At 39.0% G+C, this 15,015-nt stretch overlaps 1 protein-coding gene and 1 long non-coding RNA gene across 3 annotated transcripts in view; one reads left to right on the plus strand and one right to left on the minus strand.

The window, feature by feature from the left end:
* The window catches only part of LOC112204985 (solute carrier organic anion transporter family member 1B3-like), a 112,462-nt gene extending 108,379 nt beyond the window's left edge, over positions 1–4,083 (plus strand). The window contains exon 13 of the mRNA XM_054663106.2: positions 2,353–4,083. Within this exon, the coding sequence (XP_054519081.2) occupies positions 2,353–2,362 (10 nt within the window). The 3' untranslated portion in view covers positions 2,363–4,083. The remainder of the gene's footprint in view (positions 1–2,352) is intronic.
* The window catches only part of LOC104001494 (uncharacterized), a 213,941-nt gene that overhangs the window by 48,926 nt on the left and 150,000 nt on the right, over positions 1–15,015 (minus strand). The window lies entirely within an intron of this gene.

Raw genomic sequence — 15,015 nt, forward strand, 5'->3', positions numbered from 1 at the left:
CCATGGTAGCTCATTCTTGTAATCCCAGCACTTTGGGAGGCCAAGGCACGAAGATCGCTTGAGCCCATGAGTTCAAGACCAACAAAGGCAATATAATGAGACATTGTCTCTACAAAAAAAATTTAACTATTAGCTAAGTATGGTGGCACATGCCACCTTGAGAGGGCTTGTTTTTTCCTACTTTTCCTATTGCCATAGTCAACAGAAGACAGTGCTCCATTTTGCCTATTGGTCTCAGGAAGAGCATGAGGATCTCCTGGAGCAGAGTCACCTCAGCAAAGGTGTCTCCATTAACTTTCAATTTTGTGAAAAATAAATATTTACTTTTTAAAACCATTGAGATTTTGAGGTTTGTAATGCAGCAATCATTGACTAATTCAGCTGCTTTCATTTTCTGTTTCTTCTAGTCTAGTTTTGCCTATTGAATATTATATTTTCTTATTAATTTTATTTCATGTTTACCAAGAAGGCATTACAAACTATTAATTATTAAAAGGCAGCATTGGGTCAGATAGAGATAAGAACTAATGTACTGAATGATCTCTTAGAGTTTCTGCCAATATCTATATATCTTGGGCTCTTAAATGTTGAATGCAATAAGAGCTTTAGCATCTTAAATTTTCAGTGTGGAAAGAAAGTTGGTTATTTGAAAAATTTTTGTAAAATACCCAAATGTGAACTCTATTGTGCTATTTAACTTCTCTAAACCTCAGTTTCCTCATTTATAACATGAAAATAATAATATTGACTTATAAGGATTCCTGTGGGTATAAAATTTATTATCATGTTAAGTGAGAATGATAGTAGATAAGCTGGGTCCAGTTTTCAAAGATGTCTTCAGGCTGTAATGGCAAGAAAGCTAATAAGATCGGTGGTGGAGACAAAGCTATGTGTCTCCCATAGCATTTCTTGTTTCTGGAAATTCATGGAAATCTACTGTTTTAGCTAATGAAATATGTAACCCAGAGTTGGCCTTTAAAATCAGAGCGACACTCCAGTCCTCACTTCCACAACTCCAAGTGACCCTTGGAGCCATGGGGGCCTAATAGCTTGACTATGAGATGGACAATGGTCTTCAGACTCTCATCCAATGGGGGGGTGAGCAAATAAACTGTTACCGTGGTTGAGTTTTGGGGGTTTGTTTGTTGGGGCAATGTTTTAGTCCCTTTGTACTGCTATAAAGGAATACCTGAGGCTGGGTAACTTACAAAGAAAAGAGGTTTGTTTGGATCACAGTTCTGCAGGTTGTACAAGAAGCATGGCACCGGCGTCTGCTTTCTGGTGAGGGCTTCAGGCTGCTTCCACTTATGGCAGAAGGTGAAGGGGAGCCAGGGTGTGCAGAGGTCACATGGTGAAAGAACAAGAGAGAGATGGAAGGTGTCAAGCTCTTTTTAAAAACCAGCTCTCGGAGAACCCTCTTGGGAACTAATAGAACAAGAACTCACTCATTAACAGGAGGGAGGCACAAAGCCATTCAGAAGACATCTGCCCCCATGGCCCAAACACCTCTCTTTAGGCTCCACCTCCAACATCAGAGATCAAATTTCAACATGAGGTTTGAAGAGCCAAATATCCAAACTATAGCAGGCAACACACATGGCTTTCTCTAACCAATACAAGATCTTAGACCATGATCATGGAAGACAGTTTCTGGTTAAGGGAAATGATAACTCCCTTCTACACTAAGCATTTAGATTACTGATTTGCTTCTAAGATCCACACCTTAAGAGAGACAATTTTGTTGAAGAAGAAAAAAAACAGTATGATGAAGGAAGGAAAGATCTGCAAATCGTGATATTATAAGACAATATTGAAAACTATAACACTCCACAAATATCCTGGAGAAAAAAATATTCGTGGAGCCATATAGTTGTCTTTAAATGGTTGAAGTTTGGGGTAGAAATTTTTTCTATGTGGTTGCAGGTGTCAGCATTTAAGAAAATGAGCTAAATAGAGTAGGATTGATTTTAGTTTGACACACAGGGGAAATTCCATTCTCTCTCTGAAAATGACAAGGACTACTTCTTGAGAGAATATGTACCTTATTACTGGATGTGCCAAGTAATATCTTGAGAGCCACTTATAGGGGATGTTATAAGAGGAATTTATATATTAGATAAAAGGTTGAATTAAGTGGCTTCTAAGTTTCCTTCAGCCTCAAAGAGTATATTCTTAAGAACTGTCACCTTGGATATTTCAGTTTTTAAAACTATACTTTTGCATACTTCAATTTGTTTAAATCAAGGCACACTTGTAATACAGGGCAAAACGTATATACACTTGTTCACAGCAGGATCAATTTGGATTCAGGCTGACATTGTGCTCCTCTTCTGCAATCTAATTCAAATATAGACAGCAGTGAGCCGACAATGGAGCACCATGTGGAGTTTCAGCTCCTCTTGGGGAATGGAGGACATGCAACCAAACAGGTGGCTTCAATTAAGAGAGCAGCCGCTGCCAGGAAATACCAGAGGGAAATCATCAAACCACGAAGGAAGCAACGACAGGTAGATGGGGTCAGTCCTGGAGACCCCTGGAGCATCGCCAGAGAACACAGCCCCACTAGGCCAGCACAACCAAGATTAATTGAAAAGAAAGGCAGTAAAGCATTGCATTCTATAGGTATATCTGTTGGTGATAAAGCTGACTTTCCTTTCAAAGCTGCAATGCAAAGTTAAAAAAAAGAAAAAAGAAAAATAGAGAGCATGAGACTGCTATTTAATGAGATGACAACAGAGATGTGCTTGAGATAATGACTTCCAAATTGTGAATGAGTCTGTAAAACCCTGAGCACAGCCCATCTGACTATGCTTAGAGTGTTCTCCGTGTACTTTGGAGCTTTCCTGCCCCCATGCCTGCTGGAATACAAGGCTGATTCATTCGTTCGATTTATCGTTGAATACCTCCTCCCTATCTTTTCAGAGTGCAACAACAAAGGGCATGTTCTCTAAAAGCAAGGCCAGGAACAAACTCTTTTAAAAGCATTGAGAGTTGATTTTAATGGGAATGGAATGGTCAAGGAGAAAGACAAATGGGAACATATCTTTAGTTGGCAGCTGCTTTAATTTATTTCATATTAATGCAATCCCCTTCAAAGTCTCTGATCCCAGAAGCATTTCCAAGAATCATTTTTAATTAGGGCAGATTCTACACAACCAAAGCATATGAGAAGGTGATACACTTAGGAGCTAATTCAGGCAACTCTCCCTGTCTCCTCTGAAGAATAAGAATTGAATAATTAAGAAGCCATGACTTGTCAAAAATGGTAGTCTAGATAAGTATCTTCTCTATTATTTTGATTAATATTTTAAAATGTCTGTGGAAACTGTGAGTAAAAGGCCTAGTCATCGTCCAAGTCAGATGACTCCTGACTTACTCAGAGCTGTAATTAAACCCCCTGCTGCTGCAGAGGCGACATGGGAAAGCTCTGCCACTGCTTGGTTAGCATCACCACAAAACCACGATGATCACTCTCATGTTCCCAAAAGGTCTCAAAGAAGGTATTTCCTCCATTCCTGTCACATTTTTGTTTCAGGAATTCAGATATTCAGGAAAATACCTTTGTAAAACTTGATTGGCAAGCACAGACATTTCGGTTCTAGGGTACAAGAATTTCTGATCACTTGTATTGGGATCAATAGAAGAAGTAGAAAATGAGGACTGATAACAAAAAATGTAAAAAAGCAAGAAAGTTGTTGAGAAGAATCAGAGTGTTATTGGGAGATTCAAGAAGACAAAAATAAACTAATGTAAACCAAAAAATAAACTGAGTTGTCTATACCTTCTAGGAGGGTACAGGGAACACGAACTTTGATCTACAAGATATAGCCAAAATTAGAGGGACGCCCCTCTCTGCAGACCTTATGCAGCTCACAAATCCTAAAATATTTACTATCTGAACTTTTACAGAAAAATTTGGCTGATCCTTAATCCAGAAATAACCACCATTATTCTGGTGCCTCTTCTTCCCAATCTCTATTGAGCACTTGTGCAAATTTTTAAGAAAACAAAGTCTGTGATACTGCTGTTTATAGTTTTTATTGATATATAGTATTTGTGCATATTTATTAAAAATGTGATATTTTGTTAAATGTATGGAATATGTAATGATTAAGTCAGGCTATTTAGAATATCTACCACCTTCTTTATCATTTCCATGTGTTGGAAACATTTCAAGTCTTCTCTTCTAGGTATTTTGAAATATACAGTACATGATTGTTAACTACAGTCACCCTACTCTGTTATTGAACATTAGAACTCATTCCTTCTATCTAACTGTGTGTTTGTGCCATTAGCCAGCCTCTTCATTCCTCCACCTCCACATACACACCTCCCAACCTCTGGTATCTATCATTCTATTCTCTACCTCCCTGAGATAAACTTGTTTTTAGCTACCACCTGTGAATGAGAGACTGTAATATTTGTCTTTCTGTGCCTGGCTTATTTCACTGAACATATTGTCCTGCACTACCATCCATGTTGCTGCAAGTGACATGATTTCATTCTTTTTATGGCTGAATAGTATTCCATCGTACATGTAATAGCACATTTTCTTTTCTTTATCCATTCATCTCTTGATGGACAATTTACTTGATTCCATATCTTTGCTATTCTGTATAGTGCTGCAATAAACATAGGGGTGCAGGTATCTCTTTGATATACTGATTTCCTTTTATTGGGGGTGTGAATAGTCAGCAGCGGGATTGCTGGATTGTATGGTAGCTCTATTTTTAGTTCTTTGAGAAATCTCTGTAATGTTTTCCAAGGTGGCTGTACTAGTTGACATTCCAACCAACATTGTTCTATACAGTTCTGTATCTTGTGTTTTTTTCCACTTTAATATTACATCATGAGTATTTTCCCAAGTCATTAAATTTTTAAAAAATGAAAGTCCATTTTAATTGTACAAGCCAAATGTAAACAATTACATTTATGGGACAGTACCCTTAGTAGTTAATCCTATTTCCCCATGAGTTCAATATTTTAATCTGTGTATCTTTTAAAAGTTATTTTTAATTGTGTTAAAATACACGTAACAAAATATACCTGAATAAAATGCCGAAAATATTAGGCATTTTTAAGTGTACAGTTCAGTGACGTTAAGTACATTCACATTGTTGTGCAATCATCTCCACCATCCTTCTCTAGAACTCTTCTTTCTTTCTTTTTTTTTTTCTATTTAACTTTTATTTTAAATTCAAGTGTACATGTGCAGGGTTGTTATATAGGTAAACTTGTGTCATGGGGATTTATTGTACAGATTATTTCGTTACTCAGGTACTAAGCCTAGCACCCCTAGTTATTTTTCCTGATCCTCTGCCTCCTCCCATCCTCCACCCTCCGGTAGGCCCCAGTGTGTGTTGTTTCCTTCTACATGTCCATGTGTTCTCATCATTTAGCTCCCACTTATAAGTGAGAACATGCAGTATTTGGTTTCCTGTTCCTGTTAGTTTGCTAAGGATAATGACCTCCAGCTCCATCCATGTAGAACTCTTTTTATCTTGAAAAAAATGAAACTTTGTACCCATCGAACAATAACTCCCCATTCTACACTTTCTACTAAAAACATAATTTTGAATCGTTATTGTATTAGTCCATTCTCATGCTGCTGTAAATAACTGCCCGAGACTGGGTAATTTATAAAGGAAGGAAGTTTAATGGACTCAGAGTTCTGCATTACTGGGGAGGCCTAAGGCAACCTACAATCACGGTGGAGGGCAAAGGAAAAGCAGGCACCGTCTTCACAAGGCAGCAGGAGGAAGTGCAGAGTGAAGGGGAAGAGTCCCTTATAAACCCATCAGATCTCATGAGAACTCACTCACTATCATGAGAATAGTATGAGGGAAACCACCTCATAATCCAATTACCTTCACCTGGTCCTGCCCTTGACACATGGAGATTATGGGGATTACAATTCAAGGTGAGATTTGGGTGGAGACACAGAGCCAAACCATATCAGTTACATAGTATTTATTTTGGTTGTATGTTTCCAAGCTCTTTTCATTTGATACTTTTCTATTGATATTAGAAATAAAAGTTATTTTTTGAGTCCTGCTATTTGGAGTAATGAAGGGACAGTAACAAAAGTCTTATAGAAGAACTGTCAAGAGTGGTTATGGTGGCAAGCTTTGAAAATTTATATTTTTACTATGAGATCGTATATAATGTAACTAAAAGGTGGTTTGGGGTTTAATAGAAAGTTTCAGGATAGTCCTGGAAACGAATTGCATGGAGTGAGGGTGACACCAGGGAGCTTGAGTGTCCCTCTGTCTAGATTCAACCTGTGCTTCACCATCCCCTGTTTCCATACCCAGCACCCAGGCATTGCTGTGGTTCTGAAAATCCCCACACCACCCTCTCCACACCAGGAAGAAGCCTAGAAGAGGAGGAAGAGAAAACAAAAGGAGTCAGGGATGACTCCTACTCTGGGACCATTGACATTTAGGGATGTGGCCATAGAATCCTCTTGGGAGAAGTGGCCATGCCTGGAGACTCTACTCAGAGGGGTTTACGCAGAGATGTGATGTTGGAGAACTAAAGGAACTTTATCTTCCTGGGAATCTCTCTTTTTGACCTGGGTAGTATCTCCATGTTGGAGCAAGGGAAAGAGCCTTGGACTGTAGAGAGCCAAGTGCAAATAGCAAGAAACTGAAATGGGTGACAATGGATCAAATGTGTGATCACAGGTCTTTCCTTATGGTCTCTGGGAAAGAACCAATTGTATGAGATGACCCATTTCATTAGGTGAGGATTGTTTCTATCCAAGTTCCTGGAAGAAGAAGGACTCTGCCTTTGAAAATTAAATATTGTCTGAATGAGAGAGCATTTGGCAGGGGCTGACAACAAAATAAAATGATGATGCCACTCATCGTGCTCATTGTGTTCAGGGTGCCTTTCTCCTCACAGGAGGGCACTGTGGGTTAAAGGAAAGAAATGCTCTACTGGCTGACCATGATATAGAACAGGCCAAACCCTTAGGACACTGGGATTTTTATGGGGGTGGAGTAACAGGTTATTAGGTACTGATATGTGGTAGAAATAATGCAGGGGAAAATGGACACATTCTCCATGGAATTGCAATAATGGTTGCATAGCAAAGATTGATGAAAAATTGGTCTCATTTTTGAAATTGGAGAAAGAACAGTTATCAGGGTGGAGAGTTCAATTTCAAAAACTAGAGCAGCGTGTTTTTGGGTAGGATTCACATTTTAACTGCTAACATAACAATTTGTTTCTCTTATTTAGAACGTATTGGAGATCAAGTATTTTAACTAATAAATTTTAACATTATTTCATAAAAAGAAAAAGAAAGTTTTGGAATGGTGTAATTCTGACGCTGTGACTTAAAATTTAGTACTAGTTAACCACTCTGTGTCTCAATGTTCTTATCTGAAAACCAAGGGTAACAAAACTGATGGGTGGGGAGGGGCCAAGATGGCCAAATAGAAAGAGCTCCCGTCTGCAGCTCCCAGCAAGACCAACACAGAGGGCAGGTGATTTCTGCATTTCCAGCTGAGATGCCCAGTTCATCTCACTGGAACTGGTTAGGCAGTGGGTGCAACCCACGGAGAATGAGCAGAAGCGAGGTGGGACATTGCTTCACCCAGGAAGTTCATGGAGCCAGGGGACCTCCCTCCCACAGCCAAGGGAAGCAGTGAGGGACTGTGCTACTTGCCCAGAGTACTACTTTTCCCACAGATTTTGGCAATCCATGGATTAGGAGATTCCCTCATGAGCCAACACCACCAGGGCCCTGGATTTCAAGCACAAAACTGGGCGGCTGTTCAGGCACGCACTGAGCTGTAAGAGTTTTTTCATACTCCAGTGGTGCCTGGAAATTTAGTGAGACAGGAGAACCGTCCACTTCCTTGGAAAGGGGACTGAAGCCAGGGAACCAAGTGGTCTCACTCAGTGGGTCCCACTCCCATGGAGCCCAGCAAGCTAAGCACCACTGGCTTGAAATTCCCACTGTCAGCATAGCAGTCTGGAGTCGGCCTGGGACAATCAAGTTTGGTGGGGGAGGGGTGACTGCCATTATGTGGCTTTAGTAGGCAGTTTTCCCCGACAGTGCTAAGGAGATTGGGAGGTTTGGACTCGGCGGCTGTGGTCAGACTGCTTCCCTAGATTTCTCCTCACTGGGCAGGGCATCTCTACAGGAAATCCAGTAGCTCTAGTCAGGGGCTTACAGACAGAACTCTCATCTCCCTAGGACAGAGCACCTGGGAGAAGGGAGGTTGCAGTAACAGCTTCAGCAGACTTAATCTTTCCTGCCTGCCGGCTCTGAAGGGAGCAGCTGATCCTGACAAGGGGAATTCTCCCAGCACAGTGCAACAGCTCTGCTAATGGACAGACTGCCTCCTCAAGCGGGTCCCTGACCCCGTGCCTCCTGACTGGGAGAGAACTCCCAACAGGGGTCGATAGATACCTCATACAGGAGAGCTCCAGCTGGTATCAGGCTGGTGCCCGTCTGGGATGAAGCTTCCAGGAGAAGGAACAGGCAGCATTCTTTGCTGTTCTGAAGCCTCCAATGGTAATACCCAGGAGAACAGGGTCTGGAGTAGACCCCCAGAAAACTGTACCAGACCCGCAGTAGAGGGGCCTGACTGTTAGAAGAAAAACTAACAAACAGAAAGCAACAACAACAACATCAACAAAAAAGCACCCCCCACCCCCCAAAAAAAAACCATCCGAAGGTCATCAGCCTCAAAGATGAAAGGTAGATAAATCCATGAAGATGAGGAAAAACCAGTGCAAAAATGCTGAAAATTCTAAAAGCCAGAACACCTCTTCTCTTCCAAATGATCACAACAGCTCTCCAGCAAGGGCGCAGAACTGGACGGGAATGAGATGGATGAATTGACAGAAGTAGGCTTCAGAAGGTGGGTAATAACAAACTCCACTGAGTTAAAGGAGCATGTTCCAACCCAATGCAAATAAGCTGAGAACCTTGATAAAAGGTTACAGGAGTTGCTAACTAGAATAGCCAGTTTAGAGAGGAACATAAATGACCTGATGGAGCTGAAAAACACAGCATGAGAACTTCGTGAAGCATACACAAGTATCAGCAGCAGAATCAATCACGTGGAAAAAAGGATATCAGAGTTTGAAGACCATCTTGCTGAAAAAAGGCATGCAGACAAGATTAGAGAAAAAAGAATGAAAAGGAATGAATAAAACCTCCAAGAAATATGGGACTATGTAAAAAGACCAAACCTATGATTGATTAGAGTACCTGAAAGAGATGGGGAGAATGCAACCAAGTTGGAAAATACACTTCAAGATATTATCCAGGAGAACTTCCCCAACCTAGCAAGATAGGCCAACATTCAAATTCAAGAAATACTTCCCCAACCTAGCAAGACAGCCAACATTCAAATTCAGGAAATACAGAGAACACCACTAAGATATTCCATGAGAAGATCAACCTCAAGACACATAATCATCAGATTCTCCAAGGTCAAAATGAAGGAAAAAATGTTAAGGGCAGCCAGAGAGAAAGGTGAGGTCATCTACAAAGGGAAGCCCATCAGACTAACAGCGGATCTCTCAGCAGAAACCCTACAGACCAGAAGAGAGTGGGGCCAATTTTCACATTCTTAAAGAAAAAAATTTTCAGCCCAGAATTTCATATCCAGTCAAACTAAGCTTCATAAGAGAAGGAGAAATAAAATCCTTTCCAGACAAGAAAATGCTAAGGGATTTTGTCACCACCAGGCCTGCCTTGAAAGAGCACCTGAAGGAAGCACTAAATATGGAAAGAAAAAGCCAGTACCAGCCACTGCAAAAACACACCAAAATTTTAAGACCAATGACACTATGAAGACCCTGCATCAACTAGTGTGCAAAATAACCAGCTAGCATCATGATGACAGGATCAAATTCACACATAACAATATTAACCTTAAATGTAAATGGGCTAAACACCCCAATTAAAAGACACAGATTGGCATATTGGAGAAAGAGTCAAGACCCATTGGTGTGCTGTATTCAGGAGACCCATCTCCTGTGCAAAGACATGCATAGGCTCAAAATAAAGGGATGGAGGGAAATTTACCAAGCAAAGGAAAAGAAAAAAAAAATGCAGGGGTTGCAATTCCAGTCTCTGATAAAACAGATTTTAAACCAACAAAGATCAAAAAAGACAAAGAAGGGCATTATATAATGGTAAAGGGATCAGTGCAACAGGAACATCTAACAATCCTAAATATAAATACACCCAATACAGGGGCACCCAGATTCATAAAACAAGTTCTTAGAGACCTACAAAGAGACTTAGACTCCCACACAATGATAGTGGGAGACTTTAACACCCCACCATCAATATTAGATCAACAAGACAGAATATTAACAAGGATATTCAGGACTTAAACTCAGCTCTGAATTAAGTGGACCTAATAGACATCTGCAGAACTCTCCACCTCAAATCAACTGAATATACATTCTTCTCAGTGCCACATGGCACTTATTTTAAAATCACCACATAATTGGAAGTAAAACACTCCTCAGCAAATACAAAAAAAACCCCTGAAATCATAACAAACAGTTTCTCAGACCACAGTCCAATCAAATTAGAACCCAGGATTAAAAAACTCATTCAAAACCACACAACTACATGGAAATTGAACAACCTGTACCTGAATGACTCCTGGGTAAATAACAAAATTAAGGCAGAAATGAAGAAGTTCTTTGATACCGATGAGAACAAGGAGACAATGTACCAGAATCTCTGGGACATGGCTCAAGCGGTGTTAAGAGGGAAATTTATAGCACTAAATGCCCACATCAGAAAGCTGGAAAGATTTCAAATCGACACCCTAACATCACAATTAAAAGAACTAGAGAAGCAAGAGCAAACAAATCCAAAAGCTAGCAGAAGACGAGAAATAACAAAGATCAGAGCAGAACTGAAGGAGATAGAGACACAAAAACCCTTCAAAAAATCAATGAATCCAGGAGCTGGTTTTTAAAAAAATTAACCAAATAGATAGACTGCTAGCTAGACTAATAAAGAAGAAAAGAGAGAAGAATCAAATAGACACCATAAAAAATGATAAAGGGGATATCACCACTGACCCCACAGAAATACAAACTACCATCAGAGAATACTATAAACATCTCTATGCAAATAAATGAGAAAATCCACAAGAATTGGATAAATTCCTGGACACATACACCCTCCCAGGACTAAACCAGGAAGAAGTCAAATCCCTGAATAGATCAATAACAAGTTCTGAAATTGAGGCAGTGATTAATAGCCTACCAACCAAAAAAGCCCAGGACCAGATGATTTCACAGCCAAATTCTACCAGAGGTACAAAGAGGAGCTGGTACTATTCCTTCTGAAACTATTCCAAACAATTGAAAAGGAGGGACTCCTCCTTTACTCATTTTATGAGACCAGCATTATCCTGATACCAACCTGGCAGAGACCCAACAAAAGAAGAAAACTGTAGGCCAATATTTCTGATGAACATTGATATGAAAATCCTCAATAAAATACTGGTAAACTGAATCCAGCAGCACATCAAAAAGCTTATCCACTATGATCAACTGGGCTTCATCCCTGGATGCAAGGCTGGTTCAACATATGCAAATCAATGAACATAATCCATCACATAAACAAAACCAATGACAAAAACCACACGATTATCTCAATAGATGCAGAAAAGGCCTTCAATAAAATTCAACATCCCTTCATGCTAAAAATTTTCAATAAACTAGGTATTGATGCAACATATCTCAAAATAATAAGAACTATTTATGAGAAATATGTAGCCAATATCATACTGCATGGGCAAAAGCTGAAATTGTTCTTTTTGAAAACCAGCACAAGAAAAGGATGCTGTCTCTCACCACTCCTATTCAACATAGTATTGGAAGTTCTGGCCAGGGTAATCAGGCAAGAGAAAGAAATAAAGTGTATTCAAATAGGAAGAGAGGAAGTCATGTTGTCTCTGTTTGGAGATGACATGATTGTACATTCAGAAAATCCCATTATCTCAGCCCAAAAACTCCTCAAATTGATAAGCAACTTCAGCAAAATCTCAGGATACAAAATCAATGTGCAAAAATCACAAGCATTCCCATACACCAACAATAGACAAGCAGAGAGCCAATTTATGAATGCACTCCCATTCACAATTGCTACAAAGGGAATAAAATACCTAGGAATACAGCTAACAAGGGATGTGAAAGACCTCTTCAAGAAGAACTACCAACCACTGCTCAAGGAAATAAGAGAGGACACAAACAAATGGAAAAACATTCCATCCTCATGGATAGGAAGAATCAATATTGTGAAAATGGCCATAATGCCCAAAGTAATTTATAGATTCAATGTTATTCCCATCAAACTTCCATTGACGTTCTTCACAGAATTAGAAAAAACTACTTTAAATTTCATATGTAACCAAAAAAGAGCCTGTATAGCCAAAACAATCCTAAGCAAAAAGAACAAAGCTGGAAGCATCATGCTACCTGACTTCAAACTATACTACGAGATACAGTAATCAAAACAGCATGGTACAAAAACAGACATATAGACCAATGGAACAGAACAGAGGCCTCAGAAATAACGCCACACATCTACAATCATCTGATCTTTGACAAACCTGACAAAAACAAGCAATGGGGAAAGGAGTATCTATTTAATAAATGGTGCTGGGAAAACTGTCTAGCCATATACAGAAAACTGAAACTGGACCCCTTTGTTACACCTTATACAAAAATTAACTTTAAGATGCATTAAAGACTTAAATATAAAACCCCAAACCATAAAAACCCTAGAAGAAAACCTAGGCAATACCATTCAGGACATAGGCATAGGCAAAGACTTTCATGACAAAAACACCAAAAGCAATTGCCACAAAAGCCAAAATTGACAAAGGGATCTAATTAAACTAAAGAGCTTCTGCACAGCAAAATAAACTGGCATCAGAGTGAACAGGCAGCTTACAGAATGGTAGAAAATTTTTGTAATCTACCCATCTGACAAAGGTCTAATATCCAGAATCTACAAGGAAGTTAAACAAATTTACAAGAAAAACAAATGACCCCATGAAAAAGTGGGCACAGGACATGAACAGACACTTCTCAAAGGAAGACATTTATGCAGCCAACCAACATAAGGAAAAATGCTCAACATCACCGATCATTAGAGAAACACAAATCAAAACCACAGTGAGATTCCATCTCACATCAGTCAGAGTGGTGATTATTAAAAAGTCAAGAAACAATAGATGCTGGCGAGGCTGTGAAGAAATAGGAACACTTTTACATTGTTGGTGGGAATGTAAATTAGTTCAACCATTGTGGAGGACAGTGTGGCGATTCCTCAAGGATCTAGAACCAGAAATACCATTGACCCAGCAATCCCATTATCGACTATATACCCGAAGGAATATAGATCATTCTATTATAAAGACACATGCACACATATGTTTATTGCAGCTCTATTTACAACAGCAAAGGCATGGAACCAACCCAAATGCCCATCAATGAGACTGGATAAAGAGAATGTGGTACTATGCAGCCATAAAAAAAATGAGATCATGTCCTTTGCAGGGACATGGATGAAATTGGAAGCCATGATCCTCAGCAAACTAACACATGAACAGAAAACCGAACAGTGCATGTTCTGACTTATAAGTGGGAGTTGAACAATGAGAACACATGGACACAGGGAGGGGAACAACAATACCAGGGCCTGTCGGGTGTTGGGGGGCAAGGGAAGGGAGTGCATTAGGACAAATACCTGGTGCATGCAGGACTTAAAACCTGGATGATGGGTTGATAGGTTCAGCAAACCACCATGGCACATGTATACCTATATAACAAATCTGCACGTTCTGCACATGTATCCTGGAACTTAAAGTAAAATACAAAAATAAAAAATAAAACCGATAGGGTTGATATGTTGTTTAAATGAGTCAAAGTATGTGTGAAAATAATTTTAAATAACATGACGTGATGTGAATATTAGTTTTTATTATGTTGTCAAGATATTTACTATTAAATAAAGTTATTCACTTATGAGAGAAAAATATTTTAATGGATTTTTTTGAGTGGCAAGGTCATTACATTGAAATAATAAATAACAGAGGACAATTTCAGAAATAACTTTTTAGCAGTTCAAATTTTCCCTGGAAATTTACTGTTGTCCTGGGAATATTATTACATGGTTCAAAAGCTGAGCACTTCTGCATGGCATTTAATTAAAATGCAGCCTGAACATGCTAGGTGAAGAATTTTAAACAGTCTTGTTCAATATAAAATATGCTCAATGTCAGTATATTATGTCTTTTTTTACTATTCATTTTCCCATCAGAATGCATTTGACAGTCAATCTGTGAAAAGATAGATTGGGTATGTGTAATTTTTATATGCTTCTTAACATTCTTTTTATTTTAATGATAAATTTATAATTATGGCCCATCCCATTTACAATGGTCTGGGAGGTAAGTACTTAAAAATATTTATAAAAATCATATTGCTAATCTCTATAAACTTGAGTTCTCAGGGGTCTAATAACATAAGATAGGATAAAATAATTTTAAAAACATGTTTCACAAGTAACACTCTTTAAAAGCCTCCATCTATGTATGTAAAGTAAAATGGATAGATATAAATAATATTGTTTGTTAAGTATTCAGGATTTTCCAGATTGTCCATTATCCACATCAATCACTGCTAATAATAAAGTACACCAGATAACTTTACAACTCAACTGTTATCTATAGCTTCTTGTTTTTACACAACAATGTGGAAATTAGAATTTAAGAATCAGATGGTGACAAAGGCCATTTGGAGTTGCTAGGCTTCCCCAGTAGGAGGGGTGAAACTAAGTTCATGGGTCCTCAGGTTTGTACAATTTCTTTTAGAAAAAAACATGAAAATTTAATCCAAATGTATGTAAGAAGATCAAAATTTATTTATGAAACCAGAGCAAGTGAAGCACCCTTAAAACTTCACCCTTGGAGTGAATCCTCAGAGTAAATCTACTTCTGCCTAGGCCGA

Source organism: Pan troglodytes, chromosome 10 (genome assembly GCF_028858775.2).
Source record: "Pan troglodytes isolate AG18354 chromosome 10, NHGRI_mPanTro3-v2.0_pri, whole genome shotgun sequence".
Classification (NCBI taxonomy): Eukaryota; Metazoa; Chordata; class Mammalia; order Primates; family Hominidae; genus Pan; species Pan troglodytes.